A 24,755-nucleotide genomic window follows, 5' to 3' on the forward strand; every position below is an offset into this window, starting at 1 on the left:
TCTTAAGAATCATACGACAGCACATTTAGGACTGCAGCTGTAATACAATGTTGTTGTTATTAAAACTGCAAGTTCCGATTTGAGAGAGAATTGCATGCTAATAATAGTCTAATAGTCTGTCCATCCACCTGCAACACGAGTGAAACACAGTGAAGACAAAGGAGCAAAAAAATAAGCAAACTTTAATTTGCAGAGATGATCTTATATTATTTTAGTGAGCATAATTGTATCACTACTAACATCTAATCAGCAGATACACAAAATAGTGCAGACACAACTTTCACTTCAGTTCTAAACAGCAACAAGCCAAACAAAGATTTGTATAATAGGAACACATCCAACTCAAAAAGTTACCCTATAGTCACAGGACATGCACAAACTACTTCATATGTGTTGGAGAGGGATGTGGTCGTCATTTATTGGTATGTTTCTATCTTCTTTATAATACTTGAAGACTTTAAATTTGTCAACACGTGTGCATCTAACTAGTAATAAAGATATAATCCAGATAGGATGTTACACAAATTGAGTGTAAATAGATACTTCTCTGCAGACAAAGTCATAGAGAAAATGTGTAAATATTGTAATGTCCTATGCAGTAAGATGCACAGCTGAAGTTGGCCAAAACCTCACTTGCTTTTTTTAGTGATTCATTATTATGGGGATGAAAACACGTAAAATAGCTCGTTAGTGAAATTTTTTTCAGAAATGTATTGAAATCCCTGTGGCTGCTTTTTTTCTCGGTAGTTCAGAGCACTTTGAGCGAGTGCTCTGTACAAGTATTTATGACTGAATATTAAGCTTATTCAAACCAGCCTTTAAATATCCTGACAACCAGGTGAGAGGAGAGGTAGCTCATCATGAAAACAACTACAGTTTTGACAATTATTTTTTTTCAATGGCATGAAAATATAAGTAGTTAGTACACCTCATAATAAAATTAGATAGTGATAAAAACAAGCATAATGTAAACGTCAGTAGTGTCCATCTAAAGCATGTAAAATGAAAACTTACAACATAACACTATGGTCACTAATGTTTATCAAAGTTTCGCACAAACTAACTGTTCAGCCCATGACATGTTGCACTACTACTTGTGAAAGTTTCCCACTTTTCTATAATTAATAATAAAACAAAAAGGTAAAAATAAATAGGGCAAGAAAACAAAGCGTGTCTTCAGAGTTATTTTTTGCCAAATTTCACAGTGCACGTACAAGATGTAACCTCTTGAGGGGCTTTCCAAAATGTTAAATATCATTCACTACCATCTAACATGGTAAAATATATGATCACTTTCTCTTCAACACATCACCTCGTTAAAGGTTTCCACCATCCTGTGTACCGAGTAGTCGTGGCAGGTACTCAATGGGCATGACAACTCGGTCATGATTTCTTTCATAACAGTGATTTCGTAATTCACTTTACTGTGATAATCAGGTGCGTAACTTGCACATAAAGAATCTCAAGTATTCATGTGTTTTTTTTAACTTTTGTAGAAGGAGTCTTTGGGAATAACTGCCCTCTTGATTTGGCTTACTTGATGCATTTAGCCATTTATGCTCAAGGGGTCTGCTAAGCTTTAGGGGCTTTAGGGTGAGCAGAGTAAGCTGGTTATAGTGTTCACTTTCACTCTATTACAGTACTAAGAATATACATTTAAAAGAACAAAAACTAATTTGTCTCATTATACTCATTATCCTTGGAGCAGATCTAATAAGATCTGTGCATATCTGGAGACAAAGATGTTTTTCTTTCACATGTATATTTTTTAAATCTAATTCCACCACTTGTTCTTTGCAGACTACCTTGAAATCCTGCCTTAAAAGACAGCCAACAACACTAGCTTGCATCACATATTATGTTTAGACACAGCCTTTATTAAGAAAACTTTCCAGCTCAAAGCTGAGAAAGAAAATGTAATGATTCGCGGCTGTGTAATCCTTATTTCATTTGATCTCTTTGAGGCACAACAGCACAAGCACCTTTGAGTTCATTTGAATAGCCAAACAGTGTGTTCACGCTCTTCTCTCCTGGATGCTTAGATGTGATCAAATGCAGAGCCTCAATTAAAGCCTTTAAGTGGAATAGTTGCCGAATCAACTGCTTTAAGAGTTGTATCCTCTTTTATTTTCTCGCTCACTCTCAAAGTCACAGAACACATCCTGTTGCGTTAGCTTGGAGGATATTTGTGTGAGACACTTTTTCTCCATCTTTCTCAGCTTTTGGAGCAAGATTCCCAATCATACCGCCTGGAGATCCCAGAGGGTTCAGAAGGTGCACGATGGACAAGATGACACAGCCACCCCCCTTCTCCCACTCCAGAAACGTTCGGACCTTCCACCCTCCTTGACCTGTCGAAGGTCTCGTCTCTCCGACAGCGCTGCTCCGACAGCGACTGTTTTCTCCTTCGCCATGTCCTCGCGTGTGAGCTGCAGAGCCCTCTCTCCTCCCCCAGCCTGACACTCGCTCGTCTCTTGCTCTCCTCCTGTCCAGCTCTACTCCCATTGTTGCGCTCACTCTTGTGATTGGTTGGTTTCTCACGGTCTCTCTCCTGTTACTTTCACACAGTGGTGCTTCGGTTGTAGCAGTGGAAAACAGGTTTCCATGTTTGTTCTTTTTTGTTCCAGAATAAAATGCCATTGAACTAAGCTTCACACAGGCCTAGCTCCTTTCAAGCAACCTGAAAGAAAAATACAAAACATGTATATAGAAAATATAACTTTCTATTTAAAAAGGAACAGTTCCATGTTTTGTAAAATGCCTCATTGTCTTTCTTGCCAAGAGTTAAATGGGAAGATTCCCTGGTACTTGATTTGAAAAGCCAATCTTCATTGAATTTGGACTCCATGTCGTCGCTAGCTAGCAGACGTTCATCTGTTCTGAACATCCCCGCCACTGACTAAATACTTTTGATGGATCAGTGGGAACCCTGTATGTAACAAAATCCACCTACTCGCACTATTAAAGATCCCAAATGAACACATTACATCCCATTTGTTTACTCTGGGCTGTTGCTTGGACAGAAGCTTCCTGACTTCCTAAAGTCTTGTCTTCACCATGAAGAAACTGCAGGAAGTCACTGGTCTCAGTCAAGAAATAGTACTAGCACATAACTGCCCCTGAATGACAAACTTTTTGTTTTTACTCAGATTAACTAAATCAGAATTAGCTTTATTTTGTTAAGTGTGTATGCACATGCAAGGAATTTGACTCTGTTTTGGGATCTTTCCCAATGTACCCAATGTAATAGAAATAACAGCTGGGGACCAAGGAAACAAAGCTGGAAAAATAATAAGAAATAAAACAACGAACAAATTACCTGTAACATGTTAATTAAGTGAACTTTTGAGATGCTGATGGGTGGATTTTGTGACATGAGCCAGGCCAGCTGTTTCCAGTCTCTAAACAGACTAGATAGAACACTTTATTAATCAGAAGATGTAATTGCACTCAACAGCCGAAGCCTATAGTGGTATTAATGCTTTTATCTAGTTACCTCTTGGCAAAGAGGCGAATAAGCATATGTCCCAAAACGTCAAACTACTTCTTCAAAGTCAATGAGTCATGTTATTTAGTCCACAGTGGAATTACTTACAGTCTAGTACTGGGACAGCCCAGTCACACCGTGTTGGTAGGCCCGCTCCCCCTGGTAGGTGGAGTCCTGCGACAAAGCCACATCAATCTGGGACTTGAACTCGTCTCCTAGGTAACTGTCCTATAAAAAGGAACAAACAGAAAGTGAAAGAGAGCAGTCAACAGTTACTCCTTCATTTTTTTCCAGGCAGAAAGGGAATAAGTGGTTTTGGAGTCTTTAATTGAAGAGGAAACCTGGACAAACACTTGGAATATATGTGCTAACAGCCCTGGCAATGGATACTGATTGCTATGAATAAACAGACTATAACAATATTGCTTCATTAAGTGCACCTACTTAGCACTTCATAACATATCTTAAATACCAAATGAATCATTGAGATGTATTCACAATGGATGGCAGCTCAGTGAACAAACCTGTGAGAGTTCAGGCTGGGAGAGTCCAGGCTGGCTCATCTGAGAGGGCTGGCTCATGTTGATGTAGCCCTGAGTCAGAGGCCCCTGGGAGAAGGGCTGGGAGCCCAAATCCTGGCTGGTCTGGCTGCCACTCATGTGGCCTCCACGCCGGTCTGCTCCTCCATTTCCTCCACTGTGGTTTCCCATGTTGCCACGGTTTCTTTGACGCCCACCTCGAGCCCCGCCTCCTCCTCCACTGCCTGCCTTGCCTTTCATTCCTCCACCACGACCTTGAGGAAAAAGAGGGCTGTTACACGTGTTTCATAGCAGCTTTAACTGAACATTAGGCCTTTAAGAACTCCACACTTAGTATTAGTCTACAGTTGTTTGCCTTCGTCACCTGCAGAGGGTCCATTGACCTGCCCCATGTACCCAGGTGGAGGTATGGGGGGCATCACAAGGTTGAAGGGGATGGGGATGTTCAGGGAAGTCATAGGACCGGGACCTGTGCCGATCATACCAATCTGGTCGTGGGTCTGGAAATACATATTGGACGACCGTCCTGTAGGGGAAAGAGGGACAAGTTAATTGTACTTCCTTTTAAATTATACGGTGGTGTGCAGAGCTAGTTTTGTCACACCCGTCCAAACACATGGCTCTTGTTTTTGTATTTGAGATGCTTTAGTAAGCACATTCAACCTGTTTGCAACAAACTACCCAAGCAGATACAGTACTTTGTTTTAGTGACTTCTCACCGTTACTGTTCCGGTCATAAACAGATCCAGGAATGAGGGCTTCCCTAGCATCATACATGGCTGTGCTCATAAATCGACCCCCCTGCAAAACAAAAGAAGAGGTGCTATTTTTAGGACATTCATTATTTTGTGCATGTTCACTGATTTATTACGCTGTTTTCTATTAAGTACTTGTTCTAAGTGCACAAGGACATTTTGAATTGCATCCTAAATCCTTCACATGCCCCACAGGAATATAACATGTTCATGATCTAGTTAAGAAACCCATATTTCAACGTTCTATACGAGTTAAGTATGTAATCCACTCACATACAGTATGTACAAAACTCACAGGGTTGATGGTGTTGACAAGCTTGCGGGGCTTGCTGAATTGCATGAGGCTCTCCCTCAGATTGTTAAGGGGCCCTTCAACCAGGACCTTCTGCTCCTTGTAGTAGTTCAACAGGTGGTTCCAAAGAGGCTGCTTGGACAGGGCCTTGGGGTTTCCCACAATAATCACACCATACCTACGTGACAAGCAGTAGATGAAGCTATAGTTAAGGATGCATAGGAATAACAGTGTTGACAATAACATTTAAAAAATACTGCGGGGAACCTGAAATCAAGAATAAAGCACAGCGCAAAAGACTATTAAAAAACAAAACATTTATAAAAATTAGACAGAGGGCCCTGCAGGCTTATGCAAACTTGTGTCGTTTAATGTTGTGTAGTCCTACCTGGCCCTGGTGAGTGCCACGTTGAGACGTCTGGGATCATTGAGGAAGCCGATGCCCTGGTGCTCATTCGCCCTCACACAGGACAGGATGATGAAGTCCTTCTCTCTGCCTTGAAAGGCATCCACGCTGGCTATTTCCACCTCCTACAGGAAGACATCAGTGGGAAAAACTGAGTGATCATTTGGGATAATATATTTCCTATGGAATAATTTGGTTGTGCTTTCTTTGCAAATATTATATTGTTTAAAGTAGTCAAAAAATAAGAAAAAAGACATTACAACCTCCACTACTGTAGAACTGTTTGGGCCCAGATCCTGATCTGAGTCCTTTAATATTTGGTATCTGCCGATACCGAGTCCAATCCGATACATCTATTTGATACAATATGTATCTGGCACACGGAAGTAACAGCTGTAACCTACTAAATACGGCAAACTGCATTTTTCACAAGTCACTTGATCCCAATACTTAAGGTCGTCCTGCAAAACTGTTATGTTGATATGTTTAAATTATCGATTTGAATTCACAGATGATTGAGAGAAAGCAACATGATGCTATTCGCAAGATGATGCATCATTCCGTCTTAGTCTTAAGAGTTGTTGGACCTACACAAACACAGTCACCTTGTAAGTAATGTTACAGAGTGGAGGTTAATCCCCGACAAGAAAATCTGAAAGTACAAAAAACTGGTTGCAGAGAACACATACACACAATAGAAAACTCACATAATTAACGTTAAATAGAAACAGCTGACAAACCTTTATCATTTGAACCACTGAACACTGAAAGGTCAGCGCTGGCTTAAAATTAGAAATTGCTACTTGTTTGTACACTGCTCTTGATAATGGGAAACATAATGTTAAAGTCTGGAAATGTGCAATCCTCTGTCAGAATTCAGACTTGAACCGCTGTGCCCAAATATGTTTTCTAACATTCACACACACACTTGCATACGGAGCCAAACGCTTTAACTTTTTCTGATGAAGTGCACAATACAAGATTTAAACTTCAAAAATATAAGTAACTTTACCTGGTAGAGTTTGGTGTGGAGGGAGCCACTGAACTGCATGTACTGGACCAGGTAGGACCTCTGTCCCTCATAGGGTGTAATAATGCCAATCTGATTGGGTTTGGCTCCAGCTTTCAGCAACCTTGTGGTTATTTTCTCCACATTGGCTGCCTCAGTCCTGCAAAGACAAGTAGGGTTATTACATGACAAAAACATGTTATATAATTTGCCATGGTACAGAAGCTAAATATGCTCGACTGAAACTCTGGACATAAAGTTATGTAATATCTCTTAAGACTAATCTATGTAAATGTGCCATCACTGGCTACATGTGTGTGAGGCCAGGACTGAAGTGACACATTTCAGGTTTACTGCCTGATATAAAATTGCAGGACAAATATCAGGTCAACATAATGATCAAGAAAATGTAAACCTGTTGAGATAGGATGTTCCAGAGCTGGCTATTTCCTCTTGGCCTTGGGTGACATAAAAGAACATAGGCTTGTCAGGCTGCGGCCACTGGAAGTCAAATCCTTTCTTCACACGGTCCGCTGTCGGAGAGACAAACACAGATAAACTCAATTAATTAATTAATTGAGATTAATTCAAACTTTAATCCACACCTTCATCACCTCCAGAATTGACTATTGCAATAGTATTCTTTATGGCACATCTTCCAAAATCCTAAACAAACTCCAATACATCCAGAACTCTGCTGCTCGCCTGCTCACCCACTCCCGTTCCCGTGATCACATCACCCCTGTTCTCCAGAACCTTCACTGGCTCCCCGTCCCACAACGGATCCAATACAAAATCCTTCTCCTCACTCACAAAGCCCTCCATAATCAGGCCCCCTCCTACCTCACCGACTTGCTCCACCACCACACTCCATCCCGTCAGCTCCGCTCCTCTGATGCCGATCTCCTGTCCATCCCACATAGGACCAAGCACCGGACCTCTAAAGCCTTCTCTATATCTGCCCCCTCCCTCTGGAACTCTTTCCCCAAACTCATCCGGGACTGCACTGATCTTTCCATATTCAAATCGCAAATCAAAACCCACCTGTTCAGAACTGCTTTTAATGTGTGACTGTTTTTTTATTTTTTTATTAGGGTCCAAGCAACTCAGAAAGTCCCTATTTTTTTTATTATTTTTTTACCTGTATTTTAGTTACTCTTATTTATTTATTTTTAGCTTTTAGGATGTTCTAATTATGTGAAGTTTCTTAGAGTATCATGAAAAGCACTATATAAATTCAATGCATTATTATTATTAGATAAGACTCAGGACGAGTGCAGCTGATGTACAGGGAAGCACACTGAGTGGAATTAGCCCGACAGAATCATCTGCAAGCTTCGTTTGTATGTAATACTACAGATGACGCATTATAATAAAAAACAATTAAAAACACATTGATGGATACAAACAGAAAGAAAAGTAAAAATGGCCTGAAAAGAAATCTGCTGTAAATTTGCCTCAATTGTTCTCCACAAAAGATTTATGACTAATTCCAAAGTTTTGACATTAAAAGTGAGCTAACGTAAGAAGGCATATCTCTAAATTCATCTGATTGGACAATGGAGAAAAAAACCCGCAAATGACGTTGGGTGCTTTTCTGCTTTGAGTTTTTTCAACTCGAGACTCAACTGCAAAAACACGAGGCCCTCAGCAAGACAAAAGCAGCGAGCTGCTTCACTGTCAAAGAAAACAATTACAAGAAAGCTGCAAAGAAGCACTGTGTCTAACTAAATTGATTCTAATGATGTTGTTGTCATCTTACCGGCAGTGACCCCATTCTGCAGAGAGCCCTCATAGAAAATGTTGGAGGGGAAGGCACTGAGGGCCGGATGCATGCGGTACTGGACCTGCAGACGGATTGGCCGGATCCCCAAAACTACTAGACGCTCAAACAGCGACTGGGACAGACCTGCTTTGGCTGCCTTCTTACACATCACCACAGGGCCCAGCTGGCAGTGATCACCCACCAGAATCAACTGTGGGGAAAAGAATCAAGACAAAATAAATAAATAATTGTGGACACTGAAGACTTAACAACTGGGGAATGATGGCAGTTTAAGCAGAGCGGTGAGGACACAGACTTTCCAGATCTACTTTCACTTATGAAGCGCATACCTGTTTAGCCCCCAGGACGACGGGCACCATGCACTCGGGTTCAGTGGCCTGGGTGCTCTCATCAATCAGGATTGAGCGGAACTGCATCTTAGCCAGACGAGGATCCCCTGCCCCGACACAGGTACAGCAGATCACATCGGCATTCTGGAAAAAACAAAGGAATATAGTAGACATGTTTTGGAACAGTGAAAATGTAATTGTTGCAAAAGTTTTTATAAACCATTACCATGACACAAACCAGTGCCTGAACTGTTCAGCACTTAACCATATAACCAAATCTAAGGTGACGTATTGTCACAAACTAGAAAGTATTTAGTATAATGTTGAGTTCAGTCTTAATACCATAAGCAGCTCCCTCTCAGCAGTGCGTCTCAGAGCTCTGTAGCGCTTCTCGTCTGAGGAGGACAGCTCTCCAGTCTCGTCCTTCAGCTGTTGGAGCTTCTGTAGTTCTGGCATACTGCAGATGTGAATAATTTTATACAGTGCGAGTTCAACAGTGTGCTTGAGTGCAGAGACTTACATCTGTAACCAGGTGTGTTACTGAGGAATCTGGATTTATTTCAGACAACTGATGATCCCAAACTCACACCAACGTTCGCTCTAACAGGACTTACCACCCACCCCTAATTTAAGTTATTAATCATAATTGGGAAATGTCCTTATTTTTCAAAGACACATTTTTCTAGACTGGTGTGTATACAAGTATATGCATGTCTGACAGTAGTACTCATAGTAAACCACACACAAGAAAAGAAAATTGTTATTAATCATAGCCATTATGCGTTACCTGTCCATGTTACGGGTCTGGTTGTGCAGTGCCAGGAAGGACACCGGCGAGTCGATAGCCTCCCTGCTCTTGGCACACAGCCTCACAACCTTGAGGCCTGTCTGATGGATCTTCTCTGTCAGCTGGTCGACGGCAATGTTACTGGGAGCACACACCAGCACTGGCCTGGTGGAACAAAAGTTACAATACTAGCAATCATAACACGAAACAAAACCATTCTTCAAGTACATTAATGATGATCGAGATATTTTTACATGTATTCGAATCATTAAACTACCAATCAATAATAAACCTTGAACGGTATATTCTAAAAGACACATGTTAAGTTAAAAGTTGAGTAAAAGATCAAACAGTGATGGTAAATATTATCATAGTACCAGCACATACATACAAAGTAATAAAAGACTTTCTTACCCGTTGCCCTGTCTGGCCAGGTGGTAGACGATGGTCGCTGAGGTTACCGTCTTCCCTGTGCCAGGAGGCCCCTGGATCAGACTGAGAGGACGCTGCAGCACTGTCTTCACAGCGTACACCTGCATTACAACAGACCACATTAATGTGAACCCTGGGGTCAAAAGACCTAAAATGCTTCATACAGTCACTATAGGAAAGATGTATGGGACATGAGTGAGCTGTATGATGGTATGTTGTTTGTGTGATCTGTAATGTAGGGTAGGTCATAGGTTTAACTTCTCTGAAAATATATAGAGAAGTCTCTCACTGACGTTACAGTCTGTAACTCACCTGTGAGTGGTTAAGGTCGGGCAGGCCTTGAGCAGTGAAGCGTTTGGGCAGCTGACACTTTATGACCACATCCTCTACCTCATGTCCCAGCAGCTTGTGGTAGATGTAACCAGACACTGAAGTTTCATCCACCGCAAACGTCTTCAGGGCACTCTGCATCCTGGATGATGATGATGATGATGGGAATATCGACGTAAAGTTATAAACTGTAAAACATTTGCCTAAAATCACCTGCCCCAAACTATTAGCTGAAAACATCAATGTATTAATTTAGAGTTAAGTTAAAAGGAATTGTTTGATTAAAGTTGTTAACTGTACATTGAAAAGCTTCAGAGTCGCTCGGGCTCATACACTGCAGTGAAATAGCCACCTCTCACTAAACATGCATATTGCATAACCTTAAACAGGAAATAGATCGGTAGACACTCAGTTCAACGCTGGAATATCTTGACGTGTGTATACTTTGGCTCACACTTAACCCAAAAGGACTGACTGACCCTCAGAAAGTAAAAATTATTTATTTTAAACTAAAGATGAACCTAACTGATACATAAAGCTTTGCTCACATACATCACATCAAAAGACAACAGCGTGTGGCTTTTCTAGTGAATACCTGTCAAAGGAAGTGGACTTCCATACAAAGTCGACCTGAAAATGGTGTGGGATCTCCACTGGAGCCCCGGCACTGCTCCTTAGCTCTATGGCAATCTCATCACCATAATCTGGTACATCAAGGAAGAGGTAACTAACATTGGCAGCATACGGTAATGTGTGAGCCATTGGTCAGTGCATATAGGAATTAAGTACAATTACAAGTAAATTAATCTTTGACAATAAGGCATTCATTGTGTGCTAAAACAATGAAGCACCACTTCACCTGAGTCAGTTTGTATTGTATGGAGTTATTGATACATTTCAGTAACATTTAGTAGTGTTGGGTATGCATGCAGCAATGATTGTGATGATATTCAGCCTCAGGTCTTATTGCCCAAGTACTGGACCTATTAACTAACTAACTAACAGGTGGTAAGCAAAACCTAAATATAGAATTTGCTTTACAAAAACACTGTAAAGAAGACCGTTTGCAGGAATTGTTGTAGTTCCCAATAGCTGCCCCTAGATGTTACTAAAAAATAATTTTATTGATGGCATGTTAAATTCAACTTAATATAAATGATAATAATAATAATAATAATAATAATAATAATAATAATAATAATAAGGGTCAATTCTGGTTGAATACACTATGTATATTGTATTAGTCATAAGGATACTATCAGGGACTTTGATGACATGTCCAATGCCTTTCCATGGAGGGGCCAGGTCTCCTTTGTACCTCAGGCAAATTTCATCTCCCTGCATCAGTCGCATGTCTACAAGAAAGCAGATGACATGGACAACAACAACAAAGATGACTCGATTCAGTAAACAAGTTCAAGCAGAATTTAAAAATAACATAAAAAAGGTACACCATTGCAAGGGAAAGCTACACATACAAATATTAAAATTACATTAGAGGGTCAATATAGATTTTCTTTCTCACTTATTTTAGATTGTGCTAGGAATAACATACAAAACATTACTTAGACAAAGTAAGCTGATGAAAACAATGGAAACTTGAAGCAAAACTATAAATACATACCCGAGTCCGTCTTGGGAAGAGTGAAATAAGCAATCCTCTTTTTATTCAGGCCCAAGTCCCATCGAACAGTGATGTTGTCTTGAGTCTGTCAGCAAGCAACATAAAACATATGTTTATTTATTTTTAGCTTTTAGGATGTTTTAATTATGTGAAGTGTCTTTGAGTATTATGAAAAGCACTATATAAATTAAATGCATTATTATTATTATTATTATATGTCACACTTAAATGACAGCAGAAACAACCTTAACTCAAGATTACGACAACAAAAGCGTACAGTTTTTGTAAGAGAACAATGGGGGGAAAAGCTGAATATCGATTGAAACAAAGTAATTCAGCATGGCTGTAAGGAGTACAACATAGATAACTTCTTTTAACTCCAGCTTTATAGAATAAACTAATTTCAACTGAATCCGTTTGTTGATTAATTGAAGATTTGTAAATTGACAATTTTGACATTTGTATGTGTTACAACAGGCCAAATGTTTTCATATAGAAATTCCCATTTTTCTTTCTACCTGAGACTCTTTAAGTTTTTTATCGTAGTCAGCCTCCAGCTTCACAAGAGGACCAAAGATGTTCTGGTACTGGTAGGCATCCTCATAGCGGAGCAGCACATGGTTGGGCTCCTCATCCACACCAGGCTTCTCCAGGTCCTCCAAGGTTGCAGTGGGATTTACCTACCAAAACGCAACACACACGATCACACAAAATGAGTTTAAAATATGGATAGATGTTGTGCAGAGTGTTTTCTAATAATATGCTAAAATTTCCTAAATTTCAACTTTTCAAACAATTCTTTTCACAAAAGACATTTTGACATGCCACAGTAGCAAAAGCACAGGTGTGAGTAATACAGTGAATGGTGGCTGAATTCCAATTAGCTGCTTCAGTTCCAGGGTCCTGATGTTGTGAATACTGTCTCTCAGTCATGGCTTACTGCAGCACTTTAATAGAACAGAGCCATTGTTAATGGTAATTCAATTCAATTCAATTTATTTCGTAGAGCCCAATATCACAAATTACAAATTTGCCTCAGATGGCTTTACAATCTGTACACATACTTCATCCCTGTCCCAGGACTTCACATTGAATCAGAAAAAACTACCCCCAAAAAATAGAGAATAACCTTTGACAGGGAAAAAAGGGAAGACACCTTCAGCAGAGCAACAGAGAAGGATCCCTCTCCCCAGATGGACAGAAGCAATAGATGTCATGTGTACAGATGAACAGCATTACAGAGTTACATAAACACATTCATGAAACAGGAGGTAGAGAAGAGGGGGGGGGGGGGGTGCCCTCTGGACCAGGGCAAACCTGATTCAGCCCTAACTATAAACACTATTAAAGAGGAAAGTCTTAAGTCTATTCTTAAATGAGGTGACTGTGTCTGCCTCCTGAACTGAAAGTGGAAGCTGGTTCCATAAAAGAGGAGCTTGATAACTGAAGGCTCTTGCTCCCATCCTACTTTTTAAGACTCTGGGAACCACAAGTAGTCCCGCATTTAGTGAGCGCAGCTCTCTAGTGGGGCAATATGGTACTACAAGCTCCTTAAGATATGATGGTGCATCACCAATCAAGGCTTTGTAGGTGAGGAGAAGAATTTTAAATGTGATTCTTGAATTTACAAGGAGCCAGTGCAGAGCAGCTAATATAGGGGTAATGTGTAATAGCGACATCTGTGCTTTTACTACTATGACAAGGTAAAATTACTGCTGTAAAAATGAGCACATAGTCACATATACTGTTGAGTTGTAGTGGATTTTATATATACTTGCACATGTAAATAAGAGAAGTTTATGTTTTAAATTAATACATAAAGAAAGTTATGATAATAATTTGGGATATTATGAGGAATATTCTGGAGGAATGTATTATGAAACATAAGAGAGGATCACTGTTTTATTATTCTGTTTGTTAAAGACACATGTAATGATTAACTGTATGATGCATGAGAAAGAATGTTTTATTGTTTAGACAATAGTTAAAATGGATGCCGATTGAAACCTGATATGTTGCTTTTATTCTGAAGGCAGGATAGTAGGTTTTATTCTGACGGGGAACTTCCTGTCCCTGACCAGATGTGTGCACTTTGACCCCGCCGGTTTACTAATTAGCTTAGCGGATGAACGGCGGCATCCTTTGAACTGACCAATAGAACTAACCTTTAGATGTGAATTCATTTGCTTGACCAGACTAACGACCATTTGTGCTGGGGAACATGGTTCTACTGGTCTGGAGACTCGAGACAGCCCCGGGCTGTTGCTCCTTGGGAGCTGCAGTCCGTCTGTGGAGAGTTTCTCCTTTCTGGCCCCACGATCGTGAACGCTATATGAGTATTATCTTTTACATTAAATATTGTTAAACTTTAACTCATTGAATCCTGAATTTCCTGCGGCCACGGGACCCGGAGCTTTGAACAAATCTTACAATACCCAACAGTTTTGTTATTTATTTTCCATGTACACAGCAGGAAATTGTCAAAAAAAATAGAAACACTGGCACAAAACAGGAAGTGAAACAAACAGAATAGCTCAGCAGACACGCAGTAAACCTATATGCATCAAACCCAACTATATCTGGTTCACTGTTTAAATAAGCCCAACCCATGCTCAAATTTAAGTTAGGCAGGTCAAGAATATTTACATTGTGCAATGTGGGTGGGTACTACGACGGTTACATTTCCATACCTTCCAGAGTTCTTCCAGCTTGTTGATCTGCTGGGCGGTGATCTGACGAGCCCTGAGCTGCTCCTGCTCTGAAGGGATTTTCACCAGCCAGGACAGGAAGCAGCGGTCCTGGATGAGAGGCTGCCACTGTGAGCTGTCCCAGTTGATGTCCTTCAGGCTGCTCTGGCTGGCACATGGCTGCCTGCGTTACAACCAAAACACAAATGTTAAACAACTGGAAAGTGTGTATTCTCCTTGATTGCCCCATCATCAGGAAGGTCAGTGTGCATGGTCAGCTACACAAAAAGCCCCCTTACCTGCACAATAGCACCACTACCGAGTCGGCTTTGGCAGGGATGAAACCCAGAGGGAAGACATTGCGACAGCCACAGTTGTAGCACTCCAGCACTGTTTCCCCCAGAGGGCCATCTTTATGCAAGGTCACCTCCTTGGACTTTGCTCTCACCAGGTGGTTTACAATGTGGCTAAAAGAGAAGAGAATTAATGCACCACAATGAGGAAAGGCAAAAAACAACAGTCCTGTATAGGATGTGGGTGTTTTGTACATTATATATACTTCCGTACTTAAAATTTGATTTTATTCAAATATTATTTTGATAATAGATTTTATTATAATATTCGAATATATCTAAAACGGACTGAGGATAAATAATCTGTATTATATAATTACAACCCCTAAAAATACAAATACAACCTCTAAGACTACACCGATACAGCGTAATGCTTTTTTTTTTGCCAAATAAGTGTTTACTAAAAAAGATAATAAATACACAGAACCAGCTTACTGCCAAATAAGTAAGTTTTAAATAATAAAACATTAAAGTTGTTGTAAGTGGGTTCACATTATTATCAAATGTGTTATGTATTTATTGCCCGAGCTGTCCAACGGCAGTCTACAGTGTCACAACTACCAGAGCATGACGTGGAAAAGGCAGCATCAATTTTACATGACTGAGTACTGATTGCCAATTAAGTGTCAATGTTCAGTTTCTGTATAAATTGAACTATGTGTAAGAGGAGACCAGGTGTTATAGGTATTCCTCTCATTCACAGAAATTAATCGTGTCTTGCTGATGTTTTCATGTTTATTACCAGGCTGATTCAAAAGAGAACCTAATGAAGAAACTAATCTAATTAAGATGTCCTTTGGCTCAATAGGTTGAATTACAAAAAAGAAGAAAGCCCTCAAAAGTAAGTAAAACATTTTTTGAATTTTGTTTTTAACTCCTCGTAACCACTTGCATATTTATGAGTGAGGCTTTTGAACACAACAAAAACTCATTATCACAGTCGTTGTGCACAACACTGATGATATTGTATCTGTAAAATGACCTTCTTCCAGTTCATTTAGCTAAGTACACCAACACGGATAAGTCCTTGTATCTTACCTGCCGGATGTGTTTCCACGGCCATTACAAAACCATTTCTTGCTGGTGTTGCAGTAGACCACACAGGCTGGATCATGAATACCACAGTAACTAAAATAGAAGTGAGTCAAAATTAAAAAAGAAACACAAAGCACTACTGTTAAGAGCCATAAAACAAGAACAATAAGCACATACCTTTTGATAAATCAACAACACTGACTCAATTTGGATTATTGCAGTAGCTGATGGTAAGGACTTTAAACATATTTAATATATATATATAATATTAATGAGAAACAATAAATCTGCAACGTTGATACATCAACATTATTAGATCATCGCAGAAATTTATTTTAAACATTTGCATTGGCTACTGATCTGCTGGTGAAAGACATAATGATACATCACTTGTTCTATAAAACAATCAGCTGATTGAGACAATAAGGTATGCCTAGGCAGTCAGCGGCAGGGATTGTTCAAAAAGTATCATCTTTCATTTTGTCCATATTGAGCTTTTTATAGATGATTTGAAAAGTTTGATATTTGTAATTTTAAAAAGGTTTTTTACTTTGAACTACACTTTTCTGTGGATTATTATGGTCCACAGAAAAGGCCCACAACCCACTGAGACTCAATTGAGTATAAAGAAGGGGGCTAAATAATTATATTAAATAACAACAACCATTACTAATTGCAAACATGCAATAACACAATGCGGGATAAACTCATAGCAAGTGAGCATTTTTCCGGCACCAGTCACATTAGTCTGGTCCTTTTTTTAAAAGGTACCTGCAGGCATGTAGAGGCAGGTCCTTGGTGTAGTAGGCGTCCTCCTCATCCTCCTCAAAGTTCAACTCTGCGAGCAGCTGACTGGCTTTTATGACAGAGTCGTCCCCATTCTGGAGTATGTCAGGGCCATTCACCTGAGGAGATGGAGAGAGGCGTATGCAGGAAACTAAATGTCAACTTTGTTTGGGTTAAACTTGCAGTTAAGGATCACAGATAGACAATACGATTGACAGTCAACGAGACGCATCAAACTGTGCATGGTCCTATTTTGCACATCAACAAACGGTTTGCTGACAGCAAAATCTCACTGACCGTACCTATTTGATCTCTGATTTTTTGTTGTCCGCGGGTATTGTATTTAGTACACATAAATGCCGGTATAATATGCCGTTATGTGCGTTTGACACTCTTGTATGTCAATAAAGTCATGCACTGACATGCTAGCTGTCCGCTAGCTAACGGAGCTCAGACGCTAGCCTGCTCACCAGGTAACCGGGAATACGCGCTGTGACGGGCGGGGGGCGTCGTCGAGCGACCCGGAGGACGCCAGCGGGGTTGCGAGCTAACGTGAGCTAATTCACGTCATGTCAACACCGGAGGAGACGCGTCGGTGTCACACAACCGCACGCACCTGGCGGTCTAGCTGACTCTGGGTCCGGGTCTGGGTCTGGCTCGGCAGGGTGAAGTCGGTGAAGTCGTACTCGGAGCCCTGGGTGTCCGCTCCCAGCAGCTCGGCTTCCTCGGTGTCGAGGAACGTGAGAGTCTGCGAGCTCGGCCCGTACGCCTCCACACTCATGTCGGTCGCCTTCTTCGTGGCGGGTTCACCCGGACGGGCGACTAGTCCACAAACTGTTGCTAATCCAGGAGGAACTGAATAACCGAGGCACGGTGGCGATGATGAGAGAACTCATCTCAGCCTCGACTACGGCTGCATTCCGTTTGTCTTCTCCCCCGCTCGTTTCCTCTCCTCCTCCGACACTACCGACAGTAAGTCATCTGTAGGAAGCTAGGGAAGTAAAGGAGGATAGAAGACATACTGTACGTGAGCCGAATTTAATGTGGGACATTGATTCCTTACGTGGTCATAAAAGTCCCTCTCTATCATTATATTAGTCTAACCATTAATAAACAAAAGTGCAACAAATGTGGAAACTGGGTTAAAGAGATATGAAGCCTATTTAAAGATGTTTACGTTTTTGTATTCGACAGTGCCAATGCTCAGTGATCAAAATAAAGAAAACATGTCAATGATCCAGAGTTATACTAGAAGCCTTGCAAATTAATTATTCTATTTCACATTTCATAATAATGTTGTCCCTGCCCAGATTGTTAAAAAGGACATGATAAAAATAGAAGAACATTTCATAGTTTAGTAAATGTATACACAACATATATAATATAATGATCCATAACACATCCACCCATAAATCATATCACAGGTATACAGTTAAAAAACTAAGCAACGAAAGGAAAAGCAGAGATAAAAATACATTTGTATGTGTACCCATGTGGGAACAATCTGTGTAGATATGCACATTTAAAGGGCTGTATGGGTTTTATGATGACATTAGTGATCATGGGCTCACTACACATTTTGGGCCTCCTGAAAAAGTCTGACAACTTCTATTAAACAATAGATTTTTGTTGTGCATTATACTCTTGTCCAGTGCATTCTGAATCTTATCTTTTATTAAATGATGTTGTTATACCAAGCAGGTATACCTTCAGATTTAACACATAACACGATTGGTAATCTTTTGATAATTTATGATCATTTAGATGATACTTATACTTGTTTGAAACTAATTGTTCTTGTTTATGTTCACAGACGGATCATTGTCCTCATCCGAACAAGTTAAGACAGCTCAGAGGCTCTTTCAAATCCTCAAGTTTTGAGAGGTGATTAAAATGGATTTTCAAAAAAACAAAGACAAAAAAAAGAAGCGGATCAGCAACATCATGTTTCTTTCACTCTGCTGTATACGGATCTGTCCAGTCAGAACAAGTTCAGCAGGTCTGTCGAACAAGAATGTACAACAAGCAGTGTTACCATAACTCACCCTGCACAGGAATGTGAAATGAATCAAATATGAAGGTGTTCATTGGAAAACTTTACACGCGACAAAGCAATAGATAGTTTCTTTATTTTGTGTTACACCTCGCTGCACGAACATTCTCAATGTCTTAGGAAAATCACAGACTTAAAATCATACTTTTCTAACATCAAAAGTCTTTAAAAAAAACTGAATCAAAGATTAGTTGTCTTTTCATCCTAATCCAACCGGAATCACTGAAATCTTTTTGTCTTGCTTGGCTTTTCATCTGGACAATAGCCACAAGTCTTTAGTTGTCTCCAGTCAGTGGCCTTACTTGGTAAGAAGCCTGAATTACAGAATTCAGACAACTTAAAAAGGCAACATAAGCATGTCAAACTACTCAATGCTGTAAGTCATTTGTAAATGATGAAATCATTCGTAAGCACTGAACAACACTTTTTTAGTTGAGTTAAAATAAAACTAGATGTACTCAAAAGCAGTACAAGTGTGAGCAATATTTCTGCTGAAGATTTCACACTGACATGGACAAATAAAAAAATGTTTTAATTATACTCAGCTTTGAGCTGGCTTTGACTTGCAAAGCTGCACAACATACATAGGACAGACATATTAAATTGATCAAATTACTTAATATTGATTGTGTGTGAAACATATTCCCTGAGACAAACAAATCATTAGAAGTGTGAATCTGTACATTTATCTGGTGCAAATACAAGCAATAGAACCAATGCAAGGGAATGGCAGCGTAAAACATGAGGATGTGACTTAAACCGTAAATGTTCCCACAATGTATCACCATTTATAAATTGTAGTTTCAGCTACTACCTTGTTAATACTACTATTCTATCTTAATGTAGTCAGATAAATCCCCCTTTCACATGATTTCACAGTCTTATCAGAGGCAGAATTGTAGAGACATGAACACTTACAGATAGATGCCCACTACTCTTGCACACACATTCAAACCCATTCATGCAAAGACCCAGACCAGGTCTATAATAAACAGATGCTGTAGTCAAACTTGTAAAAACCTTCACAATTGTACAATTGGCATTGATATAACAGTTAAAAGCACCCAGTTTAGACAACAGGAAATTCATGCCATTAATTTCTGGAGCTAACGGTGAACTATCTCGGGTCATCACTCCCCGCACTAGAACTCAGTAGTGCTCATGCTGGTGTTGGTGCTTGTGATTGCAGTGCTGGTGGTGTTTGTGATCCAGTTCCAGCAGTTTCAGCATCTCCTGTATAGCGGCCTGAAGAGCTCTGCCCAGGTCCTGGCTGCTGTAGGGTTTTCCAAGTGGAGGCACATGGATGAAGGCAGAGTGGCCCTGCCCCAGGTACAGAGAGGTGTAGTAGGTGTAGTCACACAGATACCTGCCCAGGAAGGATGTCGGGTTAAGTAAAGTCTGTATTATCACATTTCTACCTGGCCAAACAGACGTGAGAGTTAAAGGGATATGCATGTGACAAAGGCTATGAGCCAACTTTGCTAAACAGTAAAGGCTGTTAAGACTCCAAGACATTTCAAAACGAGTCACAAGACAATCTCAATTATTATGCACATTTGCAGCCAGGTATTCAGTGTGAAACCTTCTGTCTACTTGTAACCGTAGGCCTGGATCTGTATGAGGGAAAGATGTTGGCAGAAAACTTACTGAAACCAAATTCTACAGACCAGAAAGCATGAAGACCAGAAACTTATTGCATATTTAATATATAATAAAGTAAACAGACCTCTCTAAATGTAGTCATTACAAGTACAGACACAACAAGTTCACGGTCTTATGCCAAACAGGCGTGAATATAGAAGCTATGCAATGTGGCTGAATAAAGGGAATCAGGTTATCATTTACTGCATTATACTAATATATTTCCCTGTTTAGAGAATAACAACAGCAGCTCTACTGTTTTTAATGATCATGTGGTTTTACCACAGACTTAATTTAATCAACTTGTTTATTTATTTATTGTATTTCCTTTCTGTTTTTTATGATAGAATACAGGTCTAAAAACAATACAAGACACCATTTTAGTTTGAGACCAACAAGTCTTCTCAGCAGACATTTTGACATGAAAATATTCAAATGAACGACGGTTGAATTCCATTCAGCTGCTTTAATTTAGAGACATTTTCTCAGGAGCAATGTTGACATGGCATTGCAGGGTAAACACAGGTGTATTTAATAACATCAATTAATTCCACGTAGGGCCACGGCCCTGGTATTGTGCATGCTGTCTCACTGGCCCACTGTCATGGCATACTTGGACACTTAACTAAAGAAGCACTATCACTAATGTTATTAGAAACACCTGTGCTGTTCATACTGTGACCAGTACAGGTGCATGTGGAAATCATATAACTTACCGTCCAGCATCCTTAGATACAGAAATAGTGACCCCGAGGCCGGAGTCATTGACCCTTCCGCAGACTGTATCCATGTCCAGGACAGAGTGTATGCAGTCGGGGCCGCTGTCCATGCAGCACTGGGAAGCTGGGCAGAAGCTGCAGTTGTCCAGGCGCTTGTAACCCTTGTTGTGGCCGCACTGCTCCAGAGTGACAGTGGTGGTTAACCCAGAAACACCGACATGGACCATCAGCTGCTCAAAACACCCCAAAATACAGAGGTGGCAGAGTTTATTTTTCATTTTGTTATTGATTGATGGATTTTAACAACCTTTGATGGAAAAATGGGCTTCCCATGTACAGTATTATGTATTGTATTGAATACCTGGGGCTTGTGCTCTTTCCACAGAGACGGCAGTATGCCCTGAACAGCCTGGTATTCAACAGGCACCTCACACACATGAAGGTCTACTGCTTCACCCAGCCCCAATCGCTCCAGTTCCTGAGCACAGGAAACATATTTATTAAAATCGCAGTCTTAAAGGGTTTTAAATGCCCACAATGAAACAAAATTACAACCCCTTAAATCAGGTGGGGATTTTTTTAATATAAAAATAAATCAACTTTAAGTGTATTTTGGTAATCATGAAATGTACTTCCCTATTTAAATGTCATATTTAGATCAAAGTCCTTAACTGGAACTTTTGTTAAAAATGGACAGCCTGGATACTGATTACCTGTACTGCCACCCAGCTGGAGTTCACCGCATGCTTTCCAAAAGGCTCAAACCCTACGTACAAAGAGACACAGTGCAGCTAGTAAATAATAAAGTCAGTGAAGATGCTTATCTCATTTGGACATAGGTTATATGGGTGGATGTAAAAAAAGGACTCGTAATTCAAAGTCCAAAGGTTGCAAGTTAAACATTAATTGCAGTAGTAGCAGAGACAAATAATTATTTCTTTCTCGCAGTTAAGCAGCAAAAACAGATGACACATATTGTTATTCAATCTCCTTCTAATGCATATCTGTGTTCCCTTATCTAAAACCAGCGCATAAAAAAACATTCTGACTGCAGCATTACTCTCTGCAAAACATCAGTGTCATTACATATTTACAATATGAATACAACCATTAAAGTGCAGCTCAGACAGATGGAAAACTATAAGGGCTGCAACAGCACTGCATTGACAATGAAAACATATTTGTTTTATCCAATCTTTTCACCAATTAAAACCTCTCACCTGTTACTATTACTTTCTTCTTATTTGCCATTGTCCTTGGTTGTTATGACGAGAATTGTCATTGATGTATAAAAAGGGGATGAAATATCCCATGTAAGAATCCCAGGACTGTGTACGCTTGCTGCTGTTATCTTCTGGCTCAGGGCTTAAAGGAAGTGGCTCACCAGATCTGGATGGATCATACTGCCATCTACTGGATGGGCATGCAATCGTCAACAGCAGTTCCTCCTACAGTAAAACATTTGGCTAAGAAGTGAGAAACCAAATCAACAAAGGAAGACTCGTGAATTTGTATTTCTTCAACATGCAGCACAATACATGACAGAAGACAGGAGAGGATGCAACCTGATCCTTTTAATCCAACTGTTTTAATGCAAAATAATGTAACTCAAGACATGTGTGTGCTGAAAATGAAAAGCAAGCATCTGCACTGCTTTCACAGATTAAAGGTTATAGAAGCCATCTCGTGAGTAGCCATCTGAAGCCAATGAAAAACAACCTCCCCTCCATCAAAAAGAACTGTTGATACAGCCTAAGCATTTAACCACCAACCAGCTGCTCCAGTTGAGCTGATAAGTGGTTTTACTGGTTGGCTCCCAGGTGTCAATGTATCCAGTGTAACAACGTGAGAGTGACACAGGGCGTTGCTGAACATGCATGCCCTGTTAGCTTACCTCAGGGGAGTTAAAGTCAAAGGACACTTCTCTGGCTGAGGAAGGGAAGTTGTATCTTACGCAACCTTTGACACACTCCATTACCTACATTTAGAGGACTAACCTTCTTCCCAGTTTGTTGTCATGAAGGTAGCGATAATCTAATAGCACCTAACAGCCACTTATTTCATTTTGCGGTGCAGTCCACACCCTAGTTGCGAAATGACTCACACATTCTGGACACTGCACCCTATGTGGCTCCAAACTGGCATACTGAAGAAAATATGCTCTCCATAGGGTGGAGTTTTTTTTCTCCTTGCAAGAGTCTTTTGTGGTAAATGGTTCAAACAAAAGTCTTTCATTCATGCCTCTACGGTTACAGAATCAACATTGATTTCTGCCTCTGAATCACATCACACAAACATACCACCTCCGCCAACCACCTACACAACCTGCACTGCAGTTGCTAACATCCCCTTCTATTCCCTCAACCCGTTCACCTTCCTCTCTCCATCTCGCCTGCGTCACTTGGTATGTCAGCGTTGCCATGGAAACTAATGATGCCCTCTCTGCTCCGTGGTGCTGATGCAGACAGTCTGCTGACGTCCTCGCTGTGTTTGAGCGGAATAACAATATTCTAGTTTCCACACAGGGCCGGACTCAATGCCTTATACAACGCTTACTGGATGTGTGCTATATATATATTTGTCTTAATTTCTTTCTATTCTATAATGCCTTATTATATTCTACTATTTTATATTCTGCTCTATTCTATCATATAATGTCCTATTCTATAATGGTTTGAACCTATTCGTTTTCTATTCTATTCTATTTCATTACATTCTCTATGTGTAATGCTCTACTATATAATGTTCCATTATGTTCTGTTCTGTTTTGTAATATTCAGTTTGTATTCTATCTATTCTTTCCTGTTCTCTTAGGATGTGATATTCTATTATACAAAGCTCTGTTTTATTATGTTCTGTTCTATTGTATTTTAATTAATGATGTGCACTCTATTTTATATCGTTCTATTTATTTCTGAATTTTATTAGAAGGAATGCATAGGTTTAAATGCCTGAGATTTCACAGCCTTGCCATTCATCATTGTGAAAATAATAATATAATATTTATAATATTATGGAACAATTTATATAAATGGATATGCGCAAGATCCACCAGCCATTTAACCAATTGATAATTTCAATCATAGAAAACACATGGTTTCCTCATTCTACTGTCACTGTTTCCTTCCCTTTTTCTAGAGTATGCTTCTCCAGAAACACTTTCAGAGCACTGAGACGTTGTATCACCTCATTTCATTCTCTTGGTCTTGTGTGAGGGTTGAATGTGACCATGGATCCTTAAAGAGCTGGAGAAAGAGGCGTTCGCATTAGTGTTGGAAGGCTGATGAAGTGGAATAAAAATATGAATTCGGTTATCAACTTAATAATTTAAGACCGATGTACGTCTTGCTCCGGATCCTATAGCCTTGTTTTATGGAGTAGCAGGCTACAAGATTACATTAAACGCGTGTGTTAAACGTATGTAATCAAATATAATATCTAGAGCTCATTGTCATACTCTATTATATTCTTCAAGTCTTTTAAACGTGCCTTAGTTGAAGGAATACTTTCTGTAAGGCATGTTCCTCTGTTCTTTCCTCGGCCCTCGTCTCTTACACCTTCCCCGCCCAGTCTCTGCTCTCTTTTGGCGACCCTGAGCTTTTTTATGCTATGACATCAAACCACAATGCATTGCACTGTTTGTAGTTTACCCAAAGTCTCCATGGCAATAAAGACCGGTTCGGCCCCTTATTCAAATTTAACCGG

At 40.0% G+C, this 24,755-nt stretch overlaps 2 protein-coding genes and 1 long non-coding RNA gene across 5 annotated transcripts; 1 reads left to right on the forward strand and 2 right to left on the reverse strand.

The window, feature by feature from the left end:
- Nucleotides 1–168: 168 nt before the first annotated feature.
- LOC117746916 (regulator of nonsense transcripts 1-like) lies at nucleotides 169–17,614 on the reverse strand. Its single transcript, XM_034556255.1, has 24 exons — nucleotides 17,254–17,614; nucleotides 16,623–16,756; nucleotides 15,855–15,944; nucleotides 14,763–14,930; nucleotides 14,467–14,647; nucleotides 12,295–12,456; nucleotides 11,777–11,861; nucleotides 11,409–11,507; nucleotides 10,748–10,856; nucleotides 10,135–10,294; nucleotides 9,805–9,923; nucleotides 9,391–9,555; nucleotides 8,946–9,060; nucleotides 8,604–8,747; nucleotides 8,251–8,464; nucleotides 6,904–7,021; nucleotides 6,492–6,648; nucleotides 5,462–5,604; nucleotides 5,077–5,251; nucleotides 4,746–4,827; nucleotides 4,391–4,552; nucleotides 4,012–4,280; nucleotides 3,596–3,715; nucleotides 169–2,680 (listed from the first exon to the last, which is right to left on the reverse strand). The coding sequence occupies exons 1-23, from the start codon at nucleotides 17,416–17,418 to the stop codon at nucleotides 3,599–3,601; spliced, it is 3,333 nt and encodes a 1,110-aa protein (XP_034412146.1). The 5' UTR covers nucleotides 17,419–17,614; the 3' UTR covers nucleotides 169–2,680; nucleotides 3,596–3,598.
- LOC117746921 lies at nucleotides 17,508–22,260 on the forward strand. Its single transcript, XR_004611366.1, has 5 exons — nucleotides 17,508–17,609; nucleotides 18,451–18,521; nucleotides 19,880–20,019; nucleotides 21,128–21,307; nucleotides 21,436–22,260. It is a non-coding gene; the product is annotated as an uncharacterized LOC117746921 (long non-coding RNA).
- pgpep1 (pyroglutamyl-peptidase I) lies at nucleotides 18,747–24,736 on the reverse strand. Of its 3 annotated transcripts, none has more exons than XM_034556260.1 (6): nucleotides 24,237–24,736; nucleotides 22,271–22,463; nucleotides 21,764–21,816; nucleotides 21,412–21,528; nucleotides 21,048–21,280; nucleotides 18,747–20,056 (listed from the first exon to the last, which is right to left on the reverse strand). In XM_034556260.1, exons 2-6 carry the CDS (start codon nucleotides 22,299–22,301, stop codon nucleotides 19,840–19,842), a joined length of 651 nt encoding a protein of 216 aa, XP_034412151.1. In that variant the 5' UTR covers nucleotides 22,302–22,463; nucleotides 24,237–24,736; the 3' UTR covers nucleotides 18,747–19,839. The 3 variants fall into 3 exon arrangements, with proteins under 3 accessions (XP_034412151.1, XP_034412150.1, XP_034412149.1); XM_034556259.1 differs by having other exon boundaries at nucleotides 22,271–22,498; XM_034556258.1 differs by having other exon boundaries at nucleotides 22,271–22,516.
- Between the last annotated feature and the right edge of the window lie 19 nt (nucleotides 24,737–24,755).

The sequence above is a fragment of the Cyclopterus lumpus genome, chromosome 17 (genome assembly GCF_009769545.1).
Source record: "Cyclopterus lumpus isolate fCycLum1 chromosome 17, fCycLum1.pri, whole genome shotgun sequence".
Taxonomy (NCBI): Eukaryota; Metazoa; Chordata; class Actinopteri; order Perciformes; family Cyclopteridae; genus Cyclopterus; species Cyclopterus lumpus.

Excerpts from the sequence above, each read along its gene's own strand:
- pgpep1 (XM_034556260.1), bottom strand. The coding sequence starts at position 22,301 with ATGGCAAATAAGAAGAAAGTAATAGTAACAG. Across the intron at positions 21,817-22,270 it reads GAAGAAAGTAATAGTAACAG|GGTTTGAGCCTTTTGGAAAG; the intron begins GTGAGAGGTTTT and ends CTTTGTACGTAG. Across the intron at positions 20,057-21,047 it reads GTATCTAAGGATGCTGGACG|GTATCTGTGTGACTACACCT; the intron begins GTAAGTTATATG and ends CTTCCTGGGCAG.
- LOC117746916 (XM_034556255.1), bottom strand. The coding sequence starts at position 17,418 with ATGAGTGTGGAGGCGTACGGGCCGAGCTCGCAGACTCTCACGTTCCTC. Across the intron at positions 14,648-14,762 it reads GTAGTGGTGCTATTGTGCAG|GCAGCCATGTGCCAGCCAGA; the intron begins GTAAGGGGGCTT and ends GTTGTAACGCAG. Across the intron at positions 6,649-6,903 it reads GGAACATCCTATCTCAACAG|GACTGAGGCAGCCAATGTGG; the intron begins GTTTACATTTTC and ends TTGTCTTTGCAG.